Consider the following 17,117-nt stretch of genomic DNA (forward strand, 5'->3'; position numbering starts at 1 on the left):
AGAACATTGTTTTGTTTTTTTCTTGAGCTAGAACCAGGTGTTTTTTGGCATGGACATTTTTGTCTGCATAGAAAAAAGCTGTTTCCTGCAGAGAAAATGCTATGTGAAAATCAGTTGTTTATAAAGTTTGCACAGAATAATCTCCTAATTACAGAATTGAGAGATTATTTTCTGTGCAGGAAATAGTTTTTTCCAAACAGAAAGTACTTATGTGTATACTGTAAATACTGTAAATATTATTTTTTTCTGCATAGAAATGTTATTTACTTCAGAGAAAATGCTGATTCCTGGGTAAAATAACCACATGTGAATTTTATGCACCACAATTGCTAAAATGAATTGTCATTAGTTCCAGATTCTTCTCTTCAGGGTCTAATCAACTCTTGAAAAGCATCTTTTTTCAACTGTTTCTCAAATATTTTCAAATATTCTTTTCATTACTAAAAATTGCATTGGAAGCTTCCATATCTGCAGTCTATGTAGGATAACATATAAATATCAACTATATGACTATACTGTTTGTGCTAGAAGCTAATGACCAGGGACAAGATTGATTTCTCACATTAAAGCACTTGTTTTAACTACAAGTATATCCATCAATCTCAGCCAGTTAATTAACTTGCTGGATATCTTATGTGCTCCAGAAGGGGTTGCGTTTTAGATTCCTATCGAATAAATAGCTGTGTCACTGATCACAATGAGGATCATAAAAAGTTACCTTCATAAAAGTCAGTTTACATATACAGATACCACTCTTTGTGTTCCTGATGGTTATTTCCCCGTAATGCTCTATCCATCTCCTTCCACTGAGGATGTTGTGTATACAAGTAGTGACTTTGTTCCATACATAGCAATCACCATACCTGGAAGTAATATTAAGTGGAACAGTTACACTTCAACTGCCAATTAAACTACCTTTTCAATCCTGGAATTCATGTACAGAGGAATACGATGATCCCTATGAAGATTGTGTATTTATAACCCACCTTTCTACCACTGTTTCAGCCTACAAAAATGGCTTACAACAACTTGACCACAACTAGCATAACAAAACAACACAGAGAAAAGAGTTGAATGCAACAGCCAGAATGTAAACATTATCCCATTGGTTTCTAGAACCTGTAATGACTAAAGGGTTTAAACATAGATATGGGAATGACTGGCACATACGCATGGGGGCATTCCATACTTTGGGTGCTGATGTTAAAAAAATTCCCAACGTCTGGTTTCCATTTATACTTTAAACTTCTGAAGGTGAATGCAGTTGCAGGTGGTCTAGCATAGAAAGAAACTGACCGAACAGTCCTTTAAATACCTTGGACCTCAATAAGTTAGGGCCAGTTCTTACACACTCTCATTGGTATTTGATAGGGATAAAATTTATTCCACTGAGGAGTTGTGAAAAAAATCACAAAGCTCTGCAGAATATTCAGTTTGGATTGTAAACAACTGTGCCAGAACTACATTTTAATTGGACACCAAATGAGTTTTCCTGCTTTCATATATTCCATACAATATTATAACAAACCTGTTATCTCTTCCTCCCAATCCTATGAAGTTGGAAGAAACAGTGAGTTGTCCAAATTTACAAACAGTGAGTTTTGTAGTGGGCCAAAGCTTTGAATCTTTTTTTATAGTTAATAATTCTATTAATTCCACCATAACTTTGGTTCTGGATGAATTAAACTGAATGGCATACCTAAACTCTAGAATCAGGTGATTAACCACAAAGGACACATCTACATGGGCATCTAAATCCAGGGCTGGTCTGCACATTGTTGCTTCAGCTTGACCCCAGTTTCTGCAGAGTGTTTACATGCTTCACTCCCAAACTGTGGCAGCAGCAAGAGCAGAGCCCTGACCATCTAGTCAGGTGGCCCTGCTGGACGGCCACCCTTATCTTTTCTGTTGTTTATCACTGTAACGGAGATAAACAGAGATCCGGAGGGCTTTGAGTCATCACCGGTCACCTTTGCTGACATCAAAGTTGGCTGGTGAAAAGAAGGGTGATCTCCATCCTTTCCGCAGGTCATGCAGGCAACTTTGCTGACATCAGGAAAGCTGCCCTGCAATGGCCATGAGCTTTCTAGAGCTTTATGGTTGCTGCAGCAGCAACAAACAATTAAAAATAAGTGCGACCTCCTTTTTCTGCACTACAGAGTGCAAGTAAAACAGGATGGCCACACTGGCCCATGTGAACAGCTGGAATTCGAACCTGCCCAACTGTTCATATCAACTCCAGGGTCCATGGTTCTTCTTGAGTTTCAATTCTGGAGCATTCTTTGACTTCTGCTAACGTGGGGTAAAATTATGTTAACTAGTTTTACTCCATATTAGGGGCTGAAAGTCTTTAAACATCATGTGGATGCCCAGTAGAAACTTGCGACTCAATTTGCGGCCTATGTAGACACTGCATGACGAACACCATGCAGAATGATGAGATGGAAAAAAGTGTTGCTAGTATCCCTGATACAAGGGCCAGGCACATTCCTGACACTTTGGAGAGTTCACATCAATGTAACACCTGACACTGAATAAGATGCTTCTTATCCTTACATTCACAGGCCATCATAAGGAAGAGAGAGCAGGCTTGTTTACTGCTGCCCTGGAGACTACAGCTCAGAGCAATGGATTCAAATGACAGGAAAAGAGATTCCAATTGAATATTAGGAAGAACTTTCTGACTGTGAGAGCTGTTCAACACTAGAACTCTCTTTTTCAGAGTGTAGTGGAAGCTCTTCTTTTGAGGCTTTCAAACAGAGGTTGGATGGCCATCTGCCAGGAGTGCTTTTCCTGCATGTAAACCTAAAACCAGACATACCCGGATACAAATTAAAGGATAAAAATGAAAGAACAAAGAACCACTTACTTGGGAAGTATTACATTCAGGGTTCCAATTGGCAGGATTTCCATCGATTTGCCCCAGAATTTGTTTTTCCACCTGATATCTGAAGAGCAGAACAGAGATTTAGAAATCTGTTCTACATATTACTGTAGTTATCTAGAAATGAAGTGATCTCTGTCTTGTAGATTAACAAATGATCTAATTCAACCCTGTTCTGAAAAATAATTACAGTATTCTGAAGACAGAAAATTGTAAGCTCATTCTTCTTGTTGTAAAGCATGAAAGACCTATATACAGTAGATGTCACAGTTATCTAGAGCTAATTGTTTTACAAAATCCAACACACTAAATTATAATATAAGGCTTTGTTTCTCTTTAATTAAATTTGATCTGTAGGCGTGTAAATTAAAATATATACCTTGCCAAAACACAAAATTCTTTGATTCACAGTGACAGGCAGAAATAGGTGGGTGGTGGCTAACCTGTAAAGAAAAAATTACGGTGGCGAGGAATTGTACAAAAAGATTCAGAAGACTTTCATATTGTTATCATCCTTACATAAGAAAACATATATGCAACTATGTAAAATATTTGAATAAAAACTGGTTTAAGCTTTGGAGTCTTAAATTTTATCTAATGTATAAAATACTTTAATTCATGCTTTAAAAATAAATATTTACATTTATATCAGAAAACATTCATAAATCAATATGAAGTGCCTCAATTAAAAAGAAAAGGAAATCACAGGAGTCATAATTTCATGTAAAGGCTAATTTTGGAATGGGTTTTACCTGCTCTGAGAAAAATCGAAATCCTTTGTCTTCCCTAATACACTCATAAGTCTCACCAAGGACAGGGTTAAAGGGCTTGCTTCCAGCTCTGTAATAAGTGGAGGCATATCCTGACGTTGCAAAAGCAGCAATTAGGACCTAAATAAAACAGGAGTAATAGTAAAGAGCTGAAAAACTACCCTCTGAACTTGATTGAGAAAAGTAAGGATTATACATGCAAATACATCAGTTTCCCCCCTAGGTAACCAGAGTCCCTCTGTCCTTAGTAGTTATTATTGTGGTTGTTGTTATATTTATTTTACATCCCACCTTTTTCTCCCAATTCAGGACTCAACGTGACTTACGAAAACGAAAAACACATTGCTAAAAATTCGAATGACACAAAAATTAAAACAACACTAAGCAATCCAAAAATTCAAATTAGATTTTAGTATGTGCCATTACATGTGCACACAGGCCCCTTCTACACTGCAATATAATCCAGATTATATTTCAGTTTCCCAAAAAAGACAATTTACACTATGGATCACGAAGCTGGCTTGTTGAGTGAATGCCAGTGATTGACAAATAGCATCTCTAAGTCCTAGAACTTCAGCAACAGCATTGTCCCCCTTCCCTGGTAGCACGAGGGAAAAGAAAATGGTGGCCCATGCACCCCTAAGGCTTTCCGTAGTTTATGCATGTCACAACGAGTAAATTTGGCCTCAGGGTGGGAAAATGTTTCTACTGGTTTTTGTGTAAGGATCATATTTACCTGGAAACGATATAAAGGGGAGACCATGTACTGTGATGGGGAAAGATACACATTTCTCTACAGCAGGAGTTTGAATAATGCTCCAACTCCCAGGATGCTCCAACTCCCAGGATGTTTAAGTATTGGCTCTGCTGGCCAGGGCTGATGGGAGCTTCAGTCCAACATCTCAAAGGTTGCATGATTCCCACCCCAGGTCTACAAGGAAATAGCACTTCCTAAATGCACTGTCCTTAACTTACTCATACCTCAAATGGAAGTCTGAGAACTGTTGTTTCATTTTATTAGGCACCTTCTGAGGTGCTAATGAAAAACAAAACAAAAAAAACAGTTGAAATGGAACAACAACAAAACTGATGGATGTGTCTTTCACAGTTAGAGGTAGAGAAGAGCACTCCCATCTCTCCAGAGATTTATGTACTTTACAAGCCCTTTAAGATTCATCGCAGACTGTGTTTTTGTATATTTCCCAACTCCAGTACTTGGAACTCTGCTCTTATACAAATAAAATGGAGGCAGCCCATCAGGGATTTCTCCTGAGTAAACCACCTGCAGATGAACGCAGGTGGCATTGCAAAGTAGTCTTGCAAAGTGGGATTCCCTGGTGATTTGCTTTTTGTCAAAAGCCAGTGAGCCATGTAGCTGGTTGATGCAAAGGGGAGCTTTGACTACAGTCTAGGAGTTTTCAAATATGAAAAGTTTTTAATTGCGTGCACACAAGCCTTCATATCTTAAATACTTGCGTTCCTTTACCATGCAAACTGCTCAAAACATATCTGCCATCTGCTTCTGACATCATATGCCCCTTTCTTCATTACTAAGGAAGGTGAGAGGCACAAGCAAATGGTTCTTTCTTACTGGCTTCCAGTCTGGCTAGAGGTTTCTGAGGTTCTCTCATCCCAAAAGTAACTTTTCAAGCTTAAGGGAAGAACACATTTTGTATGTTTTGATGTTGTTGTTTGGAAACCACCCTGAGTCCCCCCAGGGATATAGAGCGGTATATAAATAAAGTTTTATTATTTTTTATTATTTATTATAGCTCAGACATTTCTCCCTCAAGGGTCAGCAAACTGTAACATGGAGAGAACTTATATTAACAGCTCCTCCAACACATTCCTGAGATTTTGACATATCCACTAGGTTTTGTGAAGGGATGAACTAAAGTTGTGTCAATGTAAATATTGGCCCTAAGAGTGGCTTAATACCAGTGTTTAATTTCTGAAATGGAATTCCAATACCAATAGATGAAACACTTGCAGTCTGAAAGTCCCTTCCTCTAAGACAGTAGTTCTCAACCTGTGGGTCCCCAGGTTTTTTGGCCTACAACTCCCAGAAATCCCAGCCAGTTTACCAGCTGTTAGGATTTCTGGGAGTTTAAGGCCAAAAACATCTGGGGACCCCAGGTTGAGAACTACTGCTCTAAGATTATAGCTCTCCTTAAACAACCAGTCCGAAGCAAAGGTATCATAATCAGAAACATTAGTGAACTCACACACATATTTTTATCACTTCAGGACTTGGTTTCACTTATCCATCACAGACACAAGGAAAATGGACAACTGCAATGCATTTTGGAGTTCAAAGAAAGAAAAGGGGTCTCGTGAGACATGCATCAAGTGTTGAGTTCCCTCAAGCTTCTCACCATACGTTCGTAGGGGTCATCAGATTCAGCAGCCTTATCCAAAAGCTCACTATATTCTAGTTCCTCACAAAGATGCTGCAAGGTATTCAAAGGCTCATTGAGTTCTACTGGCATAGATACTTTGGAGAGATCCTTTCCAATATTATTTCTCAAAATGTTCCACAAATTGATATTACTAGTATCAGGACAGGGGCTTGGGAGACACGTCCTTCGTCCATTTCTGAAAGCACCTCCTGATAGTTCACCATTAAGTACTGCAAGAGAAACAAGACCACATGAAAGTAAAAAATCTTCCACTGACTTTATAGGTTCATATAATAATCCATGTATAAGACATCTGCACACATATGCCTACACATACACTACAGATAAATTATATAACAATGGTTTTAACATTGTTACTAACAGATTACTAACTAGGGCTAGTTATAGGGAGCGTACTATGCCTCTCTTAAAACAGCTCCATTAGCTTCCAGTAAGTTTCCAGGCCCAATTCAAAGTGCAGGTTATTACCTATAAAGCCCTATACGCTTCGGGTCCAACCTATCTTCGAGACCGTATCTCCTTCTATGAACTGGTGCGGGCTCTGAGATCTGCTGGGGAGGCCCTTCTCTGGGTCCCACCACCGTCCTAAGTATGATTGGTGGGAACGAGAGAGAGGGCTTTCTCAGTGGTGGCGCCCTGGCTCTAGAATGCCCTCCCCACTTTTTCCAGCCTGTATCAATCAACTATGCCATACACCAACCACATATGAGATTATCACAAACCTGACCATAAAATGCCAAGGAATCCCAATTTTTATGAATTATCAAACCAGAGATGAAGGGAAAGAATTTTGAAAGACGATTGGGAGCAACAACAAAAAAGTAGCAGTATATTCTCACACTTTTAACACCAAATGACTCCTCAGCAGTTTCCCCCACTAATGAAGTTTCAAATGTAGATTTTGTAGATCTCCCATCATGGTGGATCTCCGCTCCCTATAACTTCTTTTCAAATCAGATTTTCCTCACTTAACAAACTGGGAAAACATCTGGGTTCTACCATGTACACTTCCACGTGATTGCTACTTATGTTCTAGATGTATTACTTACTGGAAAAGTGGAAGTCTTGTGTGTTGTTGCCACTGAATTCAGTGAAGAGGAAACATATGAGGATGTGAAAAAACAGCAAAAGAAGTAAAGACTCAGAGGAAAGAAAAAGGAATAGAAAAGAACATGGTCATGCCTGGTCAGCTGGCATGTGAGAATAAACCCAGTGGTAGCGGCTCACACCTTCATGCCATCCTGAGAATGGGAATGGCAGGGGAAAAGAAGGAAATGTTTGCTGAACCGAGAGAGTTGATGGTAACAGACTGAATGAGAAGAAAATGTGTACTAAAATTTGAAAAAGGGAATGAAAAAGAGTAATGGAAAGAGGAAAAACTACTATGGTACTGAGGCTGATATGGGGTGCAAACCAAAAAACATAAAAAGAGGAAAGAAATGATCAGTTATTGTATAAATGGGAAAATTAAATTAAAGTGAAAAGAGAACTTTTCTGCATGTAAAAAATGATATAACCTGAGTTTGCGATAACAGCCCTGGGTGGATTTTATACTGAACTCAAGTGAAGGGAAGTTTTACAACTTGTATCTATAGTCACTGACACATGTATAAATCAAAACATAGTTATATTGGTCAGTTATATTGGAATATTAACATACACACCAAATATCCCCTACGTACTTTGCCGAGAAATATTGTCTGCGACACTGGTGTTGTCTTCAGATATGTTGTCACTGACATCACTGATGTATGATTCATCATCGGAAGCCTAAAAAAGAAGGGGAAGACACTAAATAAAACTAATGCTAGCAGCAGCAAATGTGCCCATAAATCCAAGTCCCTTGTGATACATGTTCCCAATTCATCTCCAGCCTCAGCCCTTCCTCAAATCTCTTGCGAGCATTCTATCTTCTCAGTTAATATATTCCAAAGTGTGCTTCAGCCTGTGCCTTCACAGCATGCCAGGCAATTCAACCTTGGAAAACCCTAGCCGACCCATATTAATGGGCCCACCTAAAGAAACAGATAGTTGCTGGTCCTATCTATCTGGACACCTTTATACATTTCCTCCAATTCTCAACACACATAAAGTGCAAATTATATTAAAATTGCCTGTAGAACAGTGGTTCTCAACCTGTGGGTCCCCAGGTGTTTTGAACTACAATTCCCAGAAATCCCTGCCAGTTAACCAGCTGTTGGATTTCTGGGAGTTGAAGGCCAAAACATCAGGGGACCCACAGGTTGAGAACCACTGCTGTAGAACAAGGATAGAGAAAATGTGGTCTACAGGCCAGAGGTGGACCAGAACTCACCTTTAATAGGTCCCAAGGTTGGAAAAAGTTACACTGGACAATGATTTGGATAATCAAGCTAAGCTAGTGTGGAAACCTGTAATATTTCTATCAAGGCCCAGGACTGCTTTAAAAATGTAATATATTACAGTGAAAAGTCCAGGTCTGTTATTCTCACCAGTGATTCATTGCCACTATAGTTACACATTTTTAATGTTAACTCAACTTTCTCATTTCCTACAAGTAGCCTACTTTTCAAGACCATGGGCACCCGAAGCCACAGATTATAGCAAACGCTAAACCCTACACTTCGACTATACTTGAGCCAGAAGCACACCAAAGATTAGCAGGACCTAGAGAAGACCACATATACTTCTAGGAGGGTTTTTTTTTTTAGGAGAGGGGCATGCATAAGTGAAACCATGAATACTGGATCCAGAGATAAGTAGGTTGAACAGTATTTCTTTATTTTAAAAAATCTGAATATAACAAGTCACTGAGGTCACCCAATCCCTCACTGATTCCAGACCCAAGACCACAGCTTTTGTTCTTTGCTTTAAAAAGAAAGATATAGGAATTGTGCCATCTTTCTCCATAATTTAAAGAAAATGCAAATTGGTTTTTGATTCTGTCAAATTGGCATTGCTAATACATAGCACTCAATTCTCCATCTTCAAACTGCTTCACATGCAACATATTACCACAATAAGTCTTTAATAATAATAATAATAATAATAATAAACTTTATTTATAACATGCCCTCTCTTCCTCCAGGGACTCAGGGCGGTTGATAGAAATAACAAAAATGGCAAGCATTCAATGCCAAAAAAAAACCCAGATAAGCAACAATCAAAGCAAAACATGAAATCAAATAACTCAATATAACTTATAGACAAGAGTTAAACTAAATAAACATAATGAGTACAAGGAATCAAACCAATTAAAACACTATATATTAAAAGCACAATTTAAATAATAAATCAGAATCATTACATCCAGTCTTGTGCAAGAGATAGAGAGTATGTCGTGCCTTAGAGCAAAGATGAGAAATGTTAACTTTTTCGACTACAGCCCCAAAAAGCCTTCACACACTGCCAGTGCCTGTGATGGCTGGAGATGGAACATGGACCAAAGATTATGTCCACGTTCAGTTTTAAACTATTTCCAAACAGCATCCAAGCACTAAGATTTAGTCCCTATAAACCCATGTTATAGGTATCGCAAGGACCGGTAGACCCACAGAATAAAGACTAACCTCATTTTCTGATGAGCTTGCAGATAGAAGCACCTCTTGTGCATCAAAGAATTCAGAGACAGATTCAGACATGGAGAGGCGGCTCTCATGAGAAACTTGCTGGGAGAGCGGGAGGCTGACATGGATCTGTTCACCTGACTGTAACATAAAGCACACAAGCACACGCATGAAGTCAAATCAATGTACGCAGGGCACCAGGCAAGGATGGCCAGTGGATATGTACCATTCCTCTCAATGCCACACCTCTCAAGCATCACTGGCGCCTCCATTCAACTAAAAGCAGGAAAGGGAAGAATGAAGGTAATCCCGGGTGGCTCCACTGCCTCTGCAACAGCACCAAATCCACCAGCCATTTGATGCCAGAGAAAACCCAATATCTTTCCCAGTGAAAATAGTTTGGTGTACAGATAACCCTGCTTTGTCTCTGTCTGGCCTCTCTTCTTTTCCCTTCATGTGAGATTCAGAAAGGAAACAGAAAGTCTCCTATGAACTTGGAACACATGAAGTTTAGAATGGTGGTAAGCTATTTTGCAAGACTATACGAAGGGCCCATACAAAAAACTCCTTTTCCAGCAAATAGATGGAACTCATTCATGGCTGAGGATAGTGTCTTCAAGAACCAGCTTTACACAACCTTCATATGGCATCTTGTGTTTGACAGACAAAGTATGACTTTTCCCATAAAGTGGCACAACCCAGCACTTGAGCATGTAAGGGAGGTGTCCAACCTGTTATGTCATTTTCATGGACAAAAAGCATTCCATGTCCTGCAGGTTTGTCACTGTTTATACACATACATACAGGATCTCCATATAATGTAGCAGGACATCTTTACTCCTACAAGGAATATTTTTTAAAAATATTGGGACAACCTTTACTGCCAATCAAGACCTCACATTTGTCCTAAATCATCTCACACTGTGTTCAGCTTTTTTCTTTTCCTACAGTGATTTGACATCACCTTATTATGGTTTGTTTGCTTGTTTTAAATAAGCATAGGCATTCTAAAATATCTAGCTTCAAATGAGCCTGCTAATCCCTCCTCTTCTGTTCCTGAATCATCTTGCTTTGATTGCAATCTAGTCAGTAATCACTACATGAAATTGCTATTAGAAGAAGTCATATTTTTATTTATTTTAAGCAATTTTAACCCAACTCTCCAGCTCAAAATATATCCCCATGTACACTTCCCTACTGCACCACATGAACACAACCATTGTGCAGTATTTAAAATCTTTGATTTCTTAAAAACCCTGTCTAGTTTTTCTCTTCAGTTCAGAGTATATGCATTATTTAAAGCAAATTGTTTACCTATGCAGAAATATTTCCATCCTGCGCATGACATGCGGTTAAAAAACCACCACCTTGAGACTAGGGCAGACATGACTTAATATAACAACATGAAGACACTTGTGTCAATTATTCCAAAGGGAAAAAGGAGGCATAGAAGCCTTTATACCAGTGGTTCTCAACCTGTGGGTTGTGGCCCAGAAGTGAGCCACGAGAACGAAAATCCGGTCTGCGAACCTCCTTCCTCTTTATCTATTTTATTTTATTTCTGCTCCTTTCTGCAGAGCTAACCAGCCCTGTCCCTTTTGGTACTAATGTTGGAGAGTAGTCCCTGGTCAAAGTGATCGCCCGTCAAGTGGCCCCTGTTTCAGTGCAATAGAGATAAGTTTAAGATTTGTATTCAAATGTTGTATATAAAAGAAACTGATTACATTACAGCACATTTGATGCTTCTATATTAACAAGGTGGGCCCTGGTCCTAAAAAAGGTGGGAACCACTGCTTTATACAACCGTCCAGGTTACCCTGGCTCTGCAGCACTGAAGAAGTAACCTTTATACATATATTTGATACTGGGCAAAACTTCTTTCCCCTCCTCTACCCATCCAGCTTCTAATCAAAGAGGATAAAATAAATTTCATTTGTGATCAAGTCAGAAGGCTAAAATCAGTAAAAGACATGGTCATGCCTTCTAAGAGTCTTATAAGCTTATATAATATTTCCTTGTTCTAACTTGAAAATTAACTCTCTTCTCTTGTATAAAGATAGAAAGGGAAAACAAATATTACTACTATTTACATATTAGTTTAACAGGACACTGACACTACTTACAGTATGCTAGGAAGAAAACATAAGAATATCCCGATACATGCATTAACATATTTCTCTTCCATCTTTCAGATGTGAAGACATGGGATCTTGTAACTAGTCAAGGACCAAAAGTAGAGAGCTGAATAAATAAGTGAAGGAATCTAAGAAGTGGGATCGCTTGCGGATTTGTATTGGAAAGGACTCTAAATACTCTAAAACTGGTTTTTCACAGAGCAAGGGATGAGCAGTGAGATATCTATGTTTGAGAATGAGGCCAAATTATTCAGGATGGTGAAAAGCAAAATGCATTGGGAAGAACTCCAAAAGGATGAGTAGGAACTGAAAAGGCAAATTTAATAGGTTTAATGCTGCACCTTATGACAAACAACCCTAACTTCACATATACATCAATGGTATTCAAAATGCTAGCTATGACTAATGAGGAAAGACCAAGGGATCATGGTGAATAAGAATGATGAACCAGCCCACGGCTGCTATGAAAACAACAAGTACCATGCTATGGAATAAGAGGAATAGTATTGATAATAATCTCTGATAATATATTTATATAGCGAAGTTGCATGAGAAATACTGCCTCTGATTTGATTGCTATCATTCAAGAAGGATTTTCCAGGAAAGTGCAGAGAAGGGTAGTCTAAGCTTTTAGAGAGCTGGAGCAACTGCTCTTTGAGAAAAGATAAATGTTCAAATGTTTCCAGCTCTGATAAAGACAAGAATGGAGGGCATTGCAGACATTTACAAAATTGGGAAAGTGGGTAGACATTTTTCTCAGCTCATAGCACTAAAATAGAAGATCCACTCAATGAGTCTGAGTGGTAAGAGATTCGAGACAAACAAATGGGAGATCTTTCACTGAGTATTTGATTAATGCAGGCAATTAGCTGGCATGCAAGGTAGACAAGTTTGGGTAGTACAGGTGGGTTTAAAAGGGAAGTTAAGCAAACTGCCTAAAAGGTAAAGCTAGAAATGGTCACATACAGACTCCTCTGAAATACTAGCAGCAGTGAAACAGAAAATAGCTTTTGCCCACACATCCTGATTGTGGCATCTTGGGAGGAGGTATCTTGCTGGCCATGAAACCCACAATATGGGATTAGACAGCCCTTGGGTTTGGGTTTGGTCAAATACCTTCCACTTCGCAACTGAGTTTTCCAATAGGGATTTGACATGAACCATAACTAAATACATTTATGAACATGGCTAGAACAATCTTGACAATGAGCTCATCCCATTGCTTGCCAGGTTTATCAAACAGAACAATTGAGTAATTAGTGGTAATTAGCGGGATTTGACTACAGTTAAGTCCATTAGATCAATGCCAAAGTCTTACCTCATCAGGGCTAGGGATAATATTTACACTGACAACCTGATCACAAAGAACAGAGTCTGAATGTATTCTGTTCAAGCGACTCCTTAGTTCAGCATTCTGGTTGAGAGCCTTGAAATAACAAGAATTGAATATTTACATTCAAATTCACAAAATAGCAATAAATAAATAAATAAATAAATAAAGTCACTAGTGCAATGGTTCTCAACCTGTGGCCAAAACCCAGGTGTTGGTTCCCAGAAATCCCAGTCGGTTTACCAGCTGTTCGGATTTCTGGGAGTTGAAGGCCAAAACATCTGGGGACCCACAGGTTGTGAACCAATGCACTAGTATGTCCTATACACCGGCCAGAAGCACAATGAAAGACATTTTCCAGAATAGATTATTTCACTGCTTTATCATTAGTGGTATCTACAGATATTCTCTTTGGGAATGATTCCATAAAAGCTTGTATCATTGTAACTATGACTTAACTATGATTTAACTATGACGGCAAGGACAAGTCTCACAAAACAGTTGAATACTCTCTTTAACACATACCTCTACTCACTTTAAATAATGTTAAGGACTAAGACAAGATGTAGAAAGTGAAATACAACCATGACAGTCTTTGAATCTGATGGAAGCAGTGCTAAAGGTAAAGGAGTGCTTAGTCCTTTCAAGTGAAAGATATTTTTCCAGTAAAAATTGCTTCCCCATATGCTTTTTCATCAGCAAAGGAAAATATATGGGGCTAGGCCTTTCTTTGTGTTTAAAAAAATATTGGAGAAAAGGATTAAACACTCTTCCTTGCTGCTCCAATCAAAACTGAACATTTGCACTTCATTTTTTAAAATGTTGAGCTCTTTCCACTTTTCATTACGTTTTGCCTTAAGACTGCAATCCTATACATTATTCTTTGGGAATTAAGTAATACATTGAAACTTGGTTCTGGGTCAGCATGCATGAAGCAAATCAGTAATGGAAACGCACCCTCAGTCTTTCTTTGGTTCTTTGATTGATGTGAGATAATGGAAAAAGAAACCAGGGAACATCTGTTGCAGGAGAACTTGTTTAATTTTGCCCACATGCTCCATTTACATCAGTGGTTCCCAACCTGTGGTCCATGGACCACCAGTGGTCCACAACAACAAAAATATGGTCCACAGCCTTACCATTACTACACTGTTGCCTCGAAACTACGTGGCAATGAGAGCAACTAGTCTCGTGAAACCCTCTTATAATGCTGAAGCCACGGAATTGTCAGGAAGGGAGAGGCCGACTACCCACAAAAGATTACTACTACCACATTGGCTCTAGACTATTAAATAATGTCCTGTTGTATTGCTACTGTTATTGTTTTCTGCTTTTCTGCTTTAACTGTTTTTATTTGCTATGTACTGTATTGTTGTATTGTGTTGGGCTCCGGCCTGTTGTAAGCCGCATCGAATCCCTTGGGAGATGCTAGCGGGGTACAAATAAAGTTATAATAATAATAATAATAATAATAATAATAATAATAATAATAATAATAAATATGGTTTTCTGTAGGCGAACAGATGGCGACTACTGAATGGCATATGTTCTGTATCAGACACTAGAGCTGATGTGGTCTGTCCAATGCAATTTTCTGAATCTGCACCCCAAATAACCAAACAAAATCTAAAGTTGACTAAAAACTGATTTGTAACCCTTTTGGTACTAATGCTGAAGAGTGGTACCTGGTCAAAGTGGCCCCTGGTCAAAGTGGGCCCTGGTCAAGTGGTTCCTGGCCAAGTAGTCCCTGGACAAGTGGTCCCTGTCAAGTAGGCCCTGGTCAAAGTGGGCTCTTGTCAAAGAGGTTCCTGGTCAAAGTAGATGCTGGTAAAAGTGGGCCCTGGTCAAAGTGGGCCCTGGTCAAGTGGGCCCTGGTCAAGTGGGCCCTGGTCAAGTGGTCCATCAAAAAAGGTTGGGAACCACTGATTTACATAATGATAGTGATGTATATTTGCCACATAAACTGTTATTTTGTATCAGGATCCAATAATTTACACGTGATTCAACTCTGTATGTTTAGATTTGTATTTTTATTATGGATTAAACCAAACAATTTGCGCTCCATCAATTAGTAGCCAGCTCTTTTGCAATGAGGCAGGAAGAAAAATTCATTACTGAACCACTTCAGTTTTCTACTGCACATGCAAAGACCAATTTCACAGGTTTACTACAAGTGAGATAAAATTTGAAAAAATGTATGTTGTTTAATGAATCAGTTAAATAGGTTAGATATTCAATTCAGTTTCAATAGAAGATGTACCTGCATTACCATCTATATTAGCTGCATTGCAAAAAAAATAGTGCAACAGCAGTGAGAAAGCAGGAATGAGACTGATGAGATTTTGGTAGTTAGTTTTGAAGTTGCAGAAACGAAGCAAGAGAAAGACAAAACATGAGAAAAGAGTGAAACACTCATTTGGTATACTATTGGAAACATCTTCTACCACTCCTCTTTAATATCAGGGACGACAGGAAGAGGTCCCTTATAAGAAATTCTCAAAGACAATAGATAAATACAAACTGGAAATGATACCTCGTGCTTTGCACCATGGCTTATGGTTATAGATAGGAGTAAAGTCATTGGCCAAAGAACAAAAAAACTGTCCGGGTCATTTCATGACTTTTCTTAGACTTCTGCAAAGAAAAGCTTACAAACAAATGGAACGATCCTCAAAAACAACTGTGATGGCAGCCGTCCTCTCTAAAGGAAGTGACACTTACATGAAGTCCTCAACTATCTTCAAAAAAATCTATCTTCCCTACTTTTTAATCTGTCTATTCCACCCACCACCACCACTCAAGGAAGATTTATACGTGAAAAGGCCAAATACTTATCCATAGCACTAGGTTACAAAGAAAGACTGTAATACACAGCAGATGAAGCAGAACAAAGGTAAAGTAAAAAGAAAAAGATTGCAGGACAGACAATTATGGAAAGTAAACATAGGCAAAAGTGCCACTTACTCAGATATTATTATAAGCCAATGTATATACTCAGGAAGAATAGAAAGTTGTGAAAAAAGGAAGTTGGGCTGTATGCATGTACTCATCAATCACATTAAAATGCAATTGAAGATGGCAACATAAGCCCAGTAAAGAGGCATACAAGATCCTACTGTTCCAAGCAATCATGTATCTCATTTTGATAAAACGTGAAAAGAGAAAGGAGGCTATTTAATAGCACACACACATAGAGAGACATAGGGGGGGGGGGGGGGGGGGAGAGAGAGAGAGAGAGAGAGAGAAGAAAGCAAGAGCAATAAATTGGGTGGTTTGCCACACATGCAAGAAACCACCTGAAACTGAACTGTGGGCAGCAGGGGAAATCTTATATTAGTCTTTTGATTTGATTGATTTTTTTAAGCAACAAAAGCAATATCTAGACACAAAGTTGACTTGTGTTGGACTTTTATACATAAATCCTTCTATCTATACACTTTTAAAAACTCCTAGCAACATGTGAAGCAATGGGCCCAAATTCAAACTACAGTAGATCCACCAACTGGGTGGGTCTTTCCTCCAGATGTAGGAAAATCTCACAAATTTAATAGGTCTAACTTCATCTTGGACCAGCAGTAGAATTTATGTGATAAATAGACTGAGGTAAAAATACATTAGTGTTATATTATTTATTTTGTGAAAGCTAGGTGGTGCCTAATGTTTATGCCAACATTGAGGCCAATTATAGACATCTCAGAGCCATCTGCAAATATGGCAAGCACTCATAAAAGAACTTACCTGAGAAAGAGATTGTCGGAGACGTGTTATCTGTGTGCTATGTCCTGTGAAATCATGTTCTGAAACCATCTGTTTAAGTTTTTCCTTCTCTATTGCAATGCTATTGAAGGCAGACTTCAGAAGAGAGTGTACTGGGAAGAAACAAGGAAGTCTTTTGTGTACACAGCAGTATCTTAAACCACCTGCAGAATTTTAGTAGTTAATTTCTAGAATTCGATCCTACAACAGAAATCAGTAGGATTTGCAGGTTTTGCAAACATCACCTATAATCTTTGGAAACCCGAACATCCGATTT

General features: G+C 38.6%; 1 protein-coding gene across 8 annotated transcripts in view; it reads right to left on the reverse strand.

Annotated features, from left to right (window-relative positions):
* OSBPL6 (oxysterol binding protein like 6) overlaps nt 1–17,117 on the reverse strand; it is a 117,258-nt gene that overhangs the window by 13,598 nt on the left and 86,543 nt on the right. For 5 of the 8 annotated variants that reach the window (XM_067471289.1, XM_060779741.2, XM_060779734.2 and 2 more), the window contains 9 exons: nt 16,823–16,953; nt 13,073–13,180; nt 9,623–9,760; nt 7,757–7,844; nt 6,030–6,283; nt 3,637–3,774; nt 3,264–3,327; nt 2,870–2,948; nt 719–863 (listed from right to left, as the gene is read on the reverse strand). In XM_067471289.1, the coding sequence (XP_067327390.1) occupies nt 719–863; nt 2,870–2,948; nt 3,264–3,327; nt 3,637–3,774; nt 6,030–6,283; nt 7,757–7,844; nt 9,623–9,760; nt 13,073–13,180; nt 16,823–16,953 (1,145 nt within the window). The remainder of the gene's footprint in view (nt 1–718; nt 864–2,869; nt 2,949–3,263; nt 3,328–3,636; nt 3,775–6,029; nt 6,284–7,756; nt 7,845–9,622; nt 9,761–13,072; nt 13,181–16,822; nt 16,954–17,117) is intronic. The other 3 variants (XM_067471294.1, XM_060779750.2, XM_060779759.2) reach the window with 1 other exon arrangement.

This window comes from Anolis sagrei, chromosome 1 (genome assembly GCF_037176765.1).
Source record: "Anolis sagrei isolate rAnoSag1 chromosome 1, rAnoSag1.mat, whole genome shotgun sequence".
Classification (NCBI taxonomy): Eukaryota; Metazoa; Chordata; class Lepidosauria; order Squamata; family Dactyloidae; genus Anolis; species Anolis sagrei.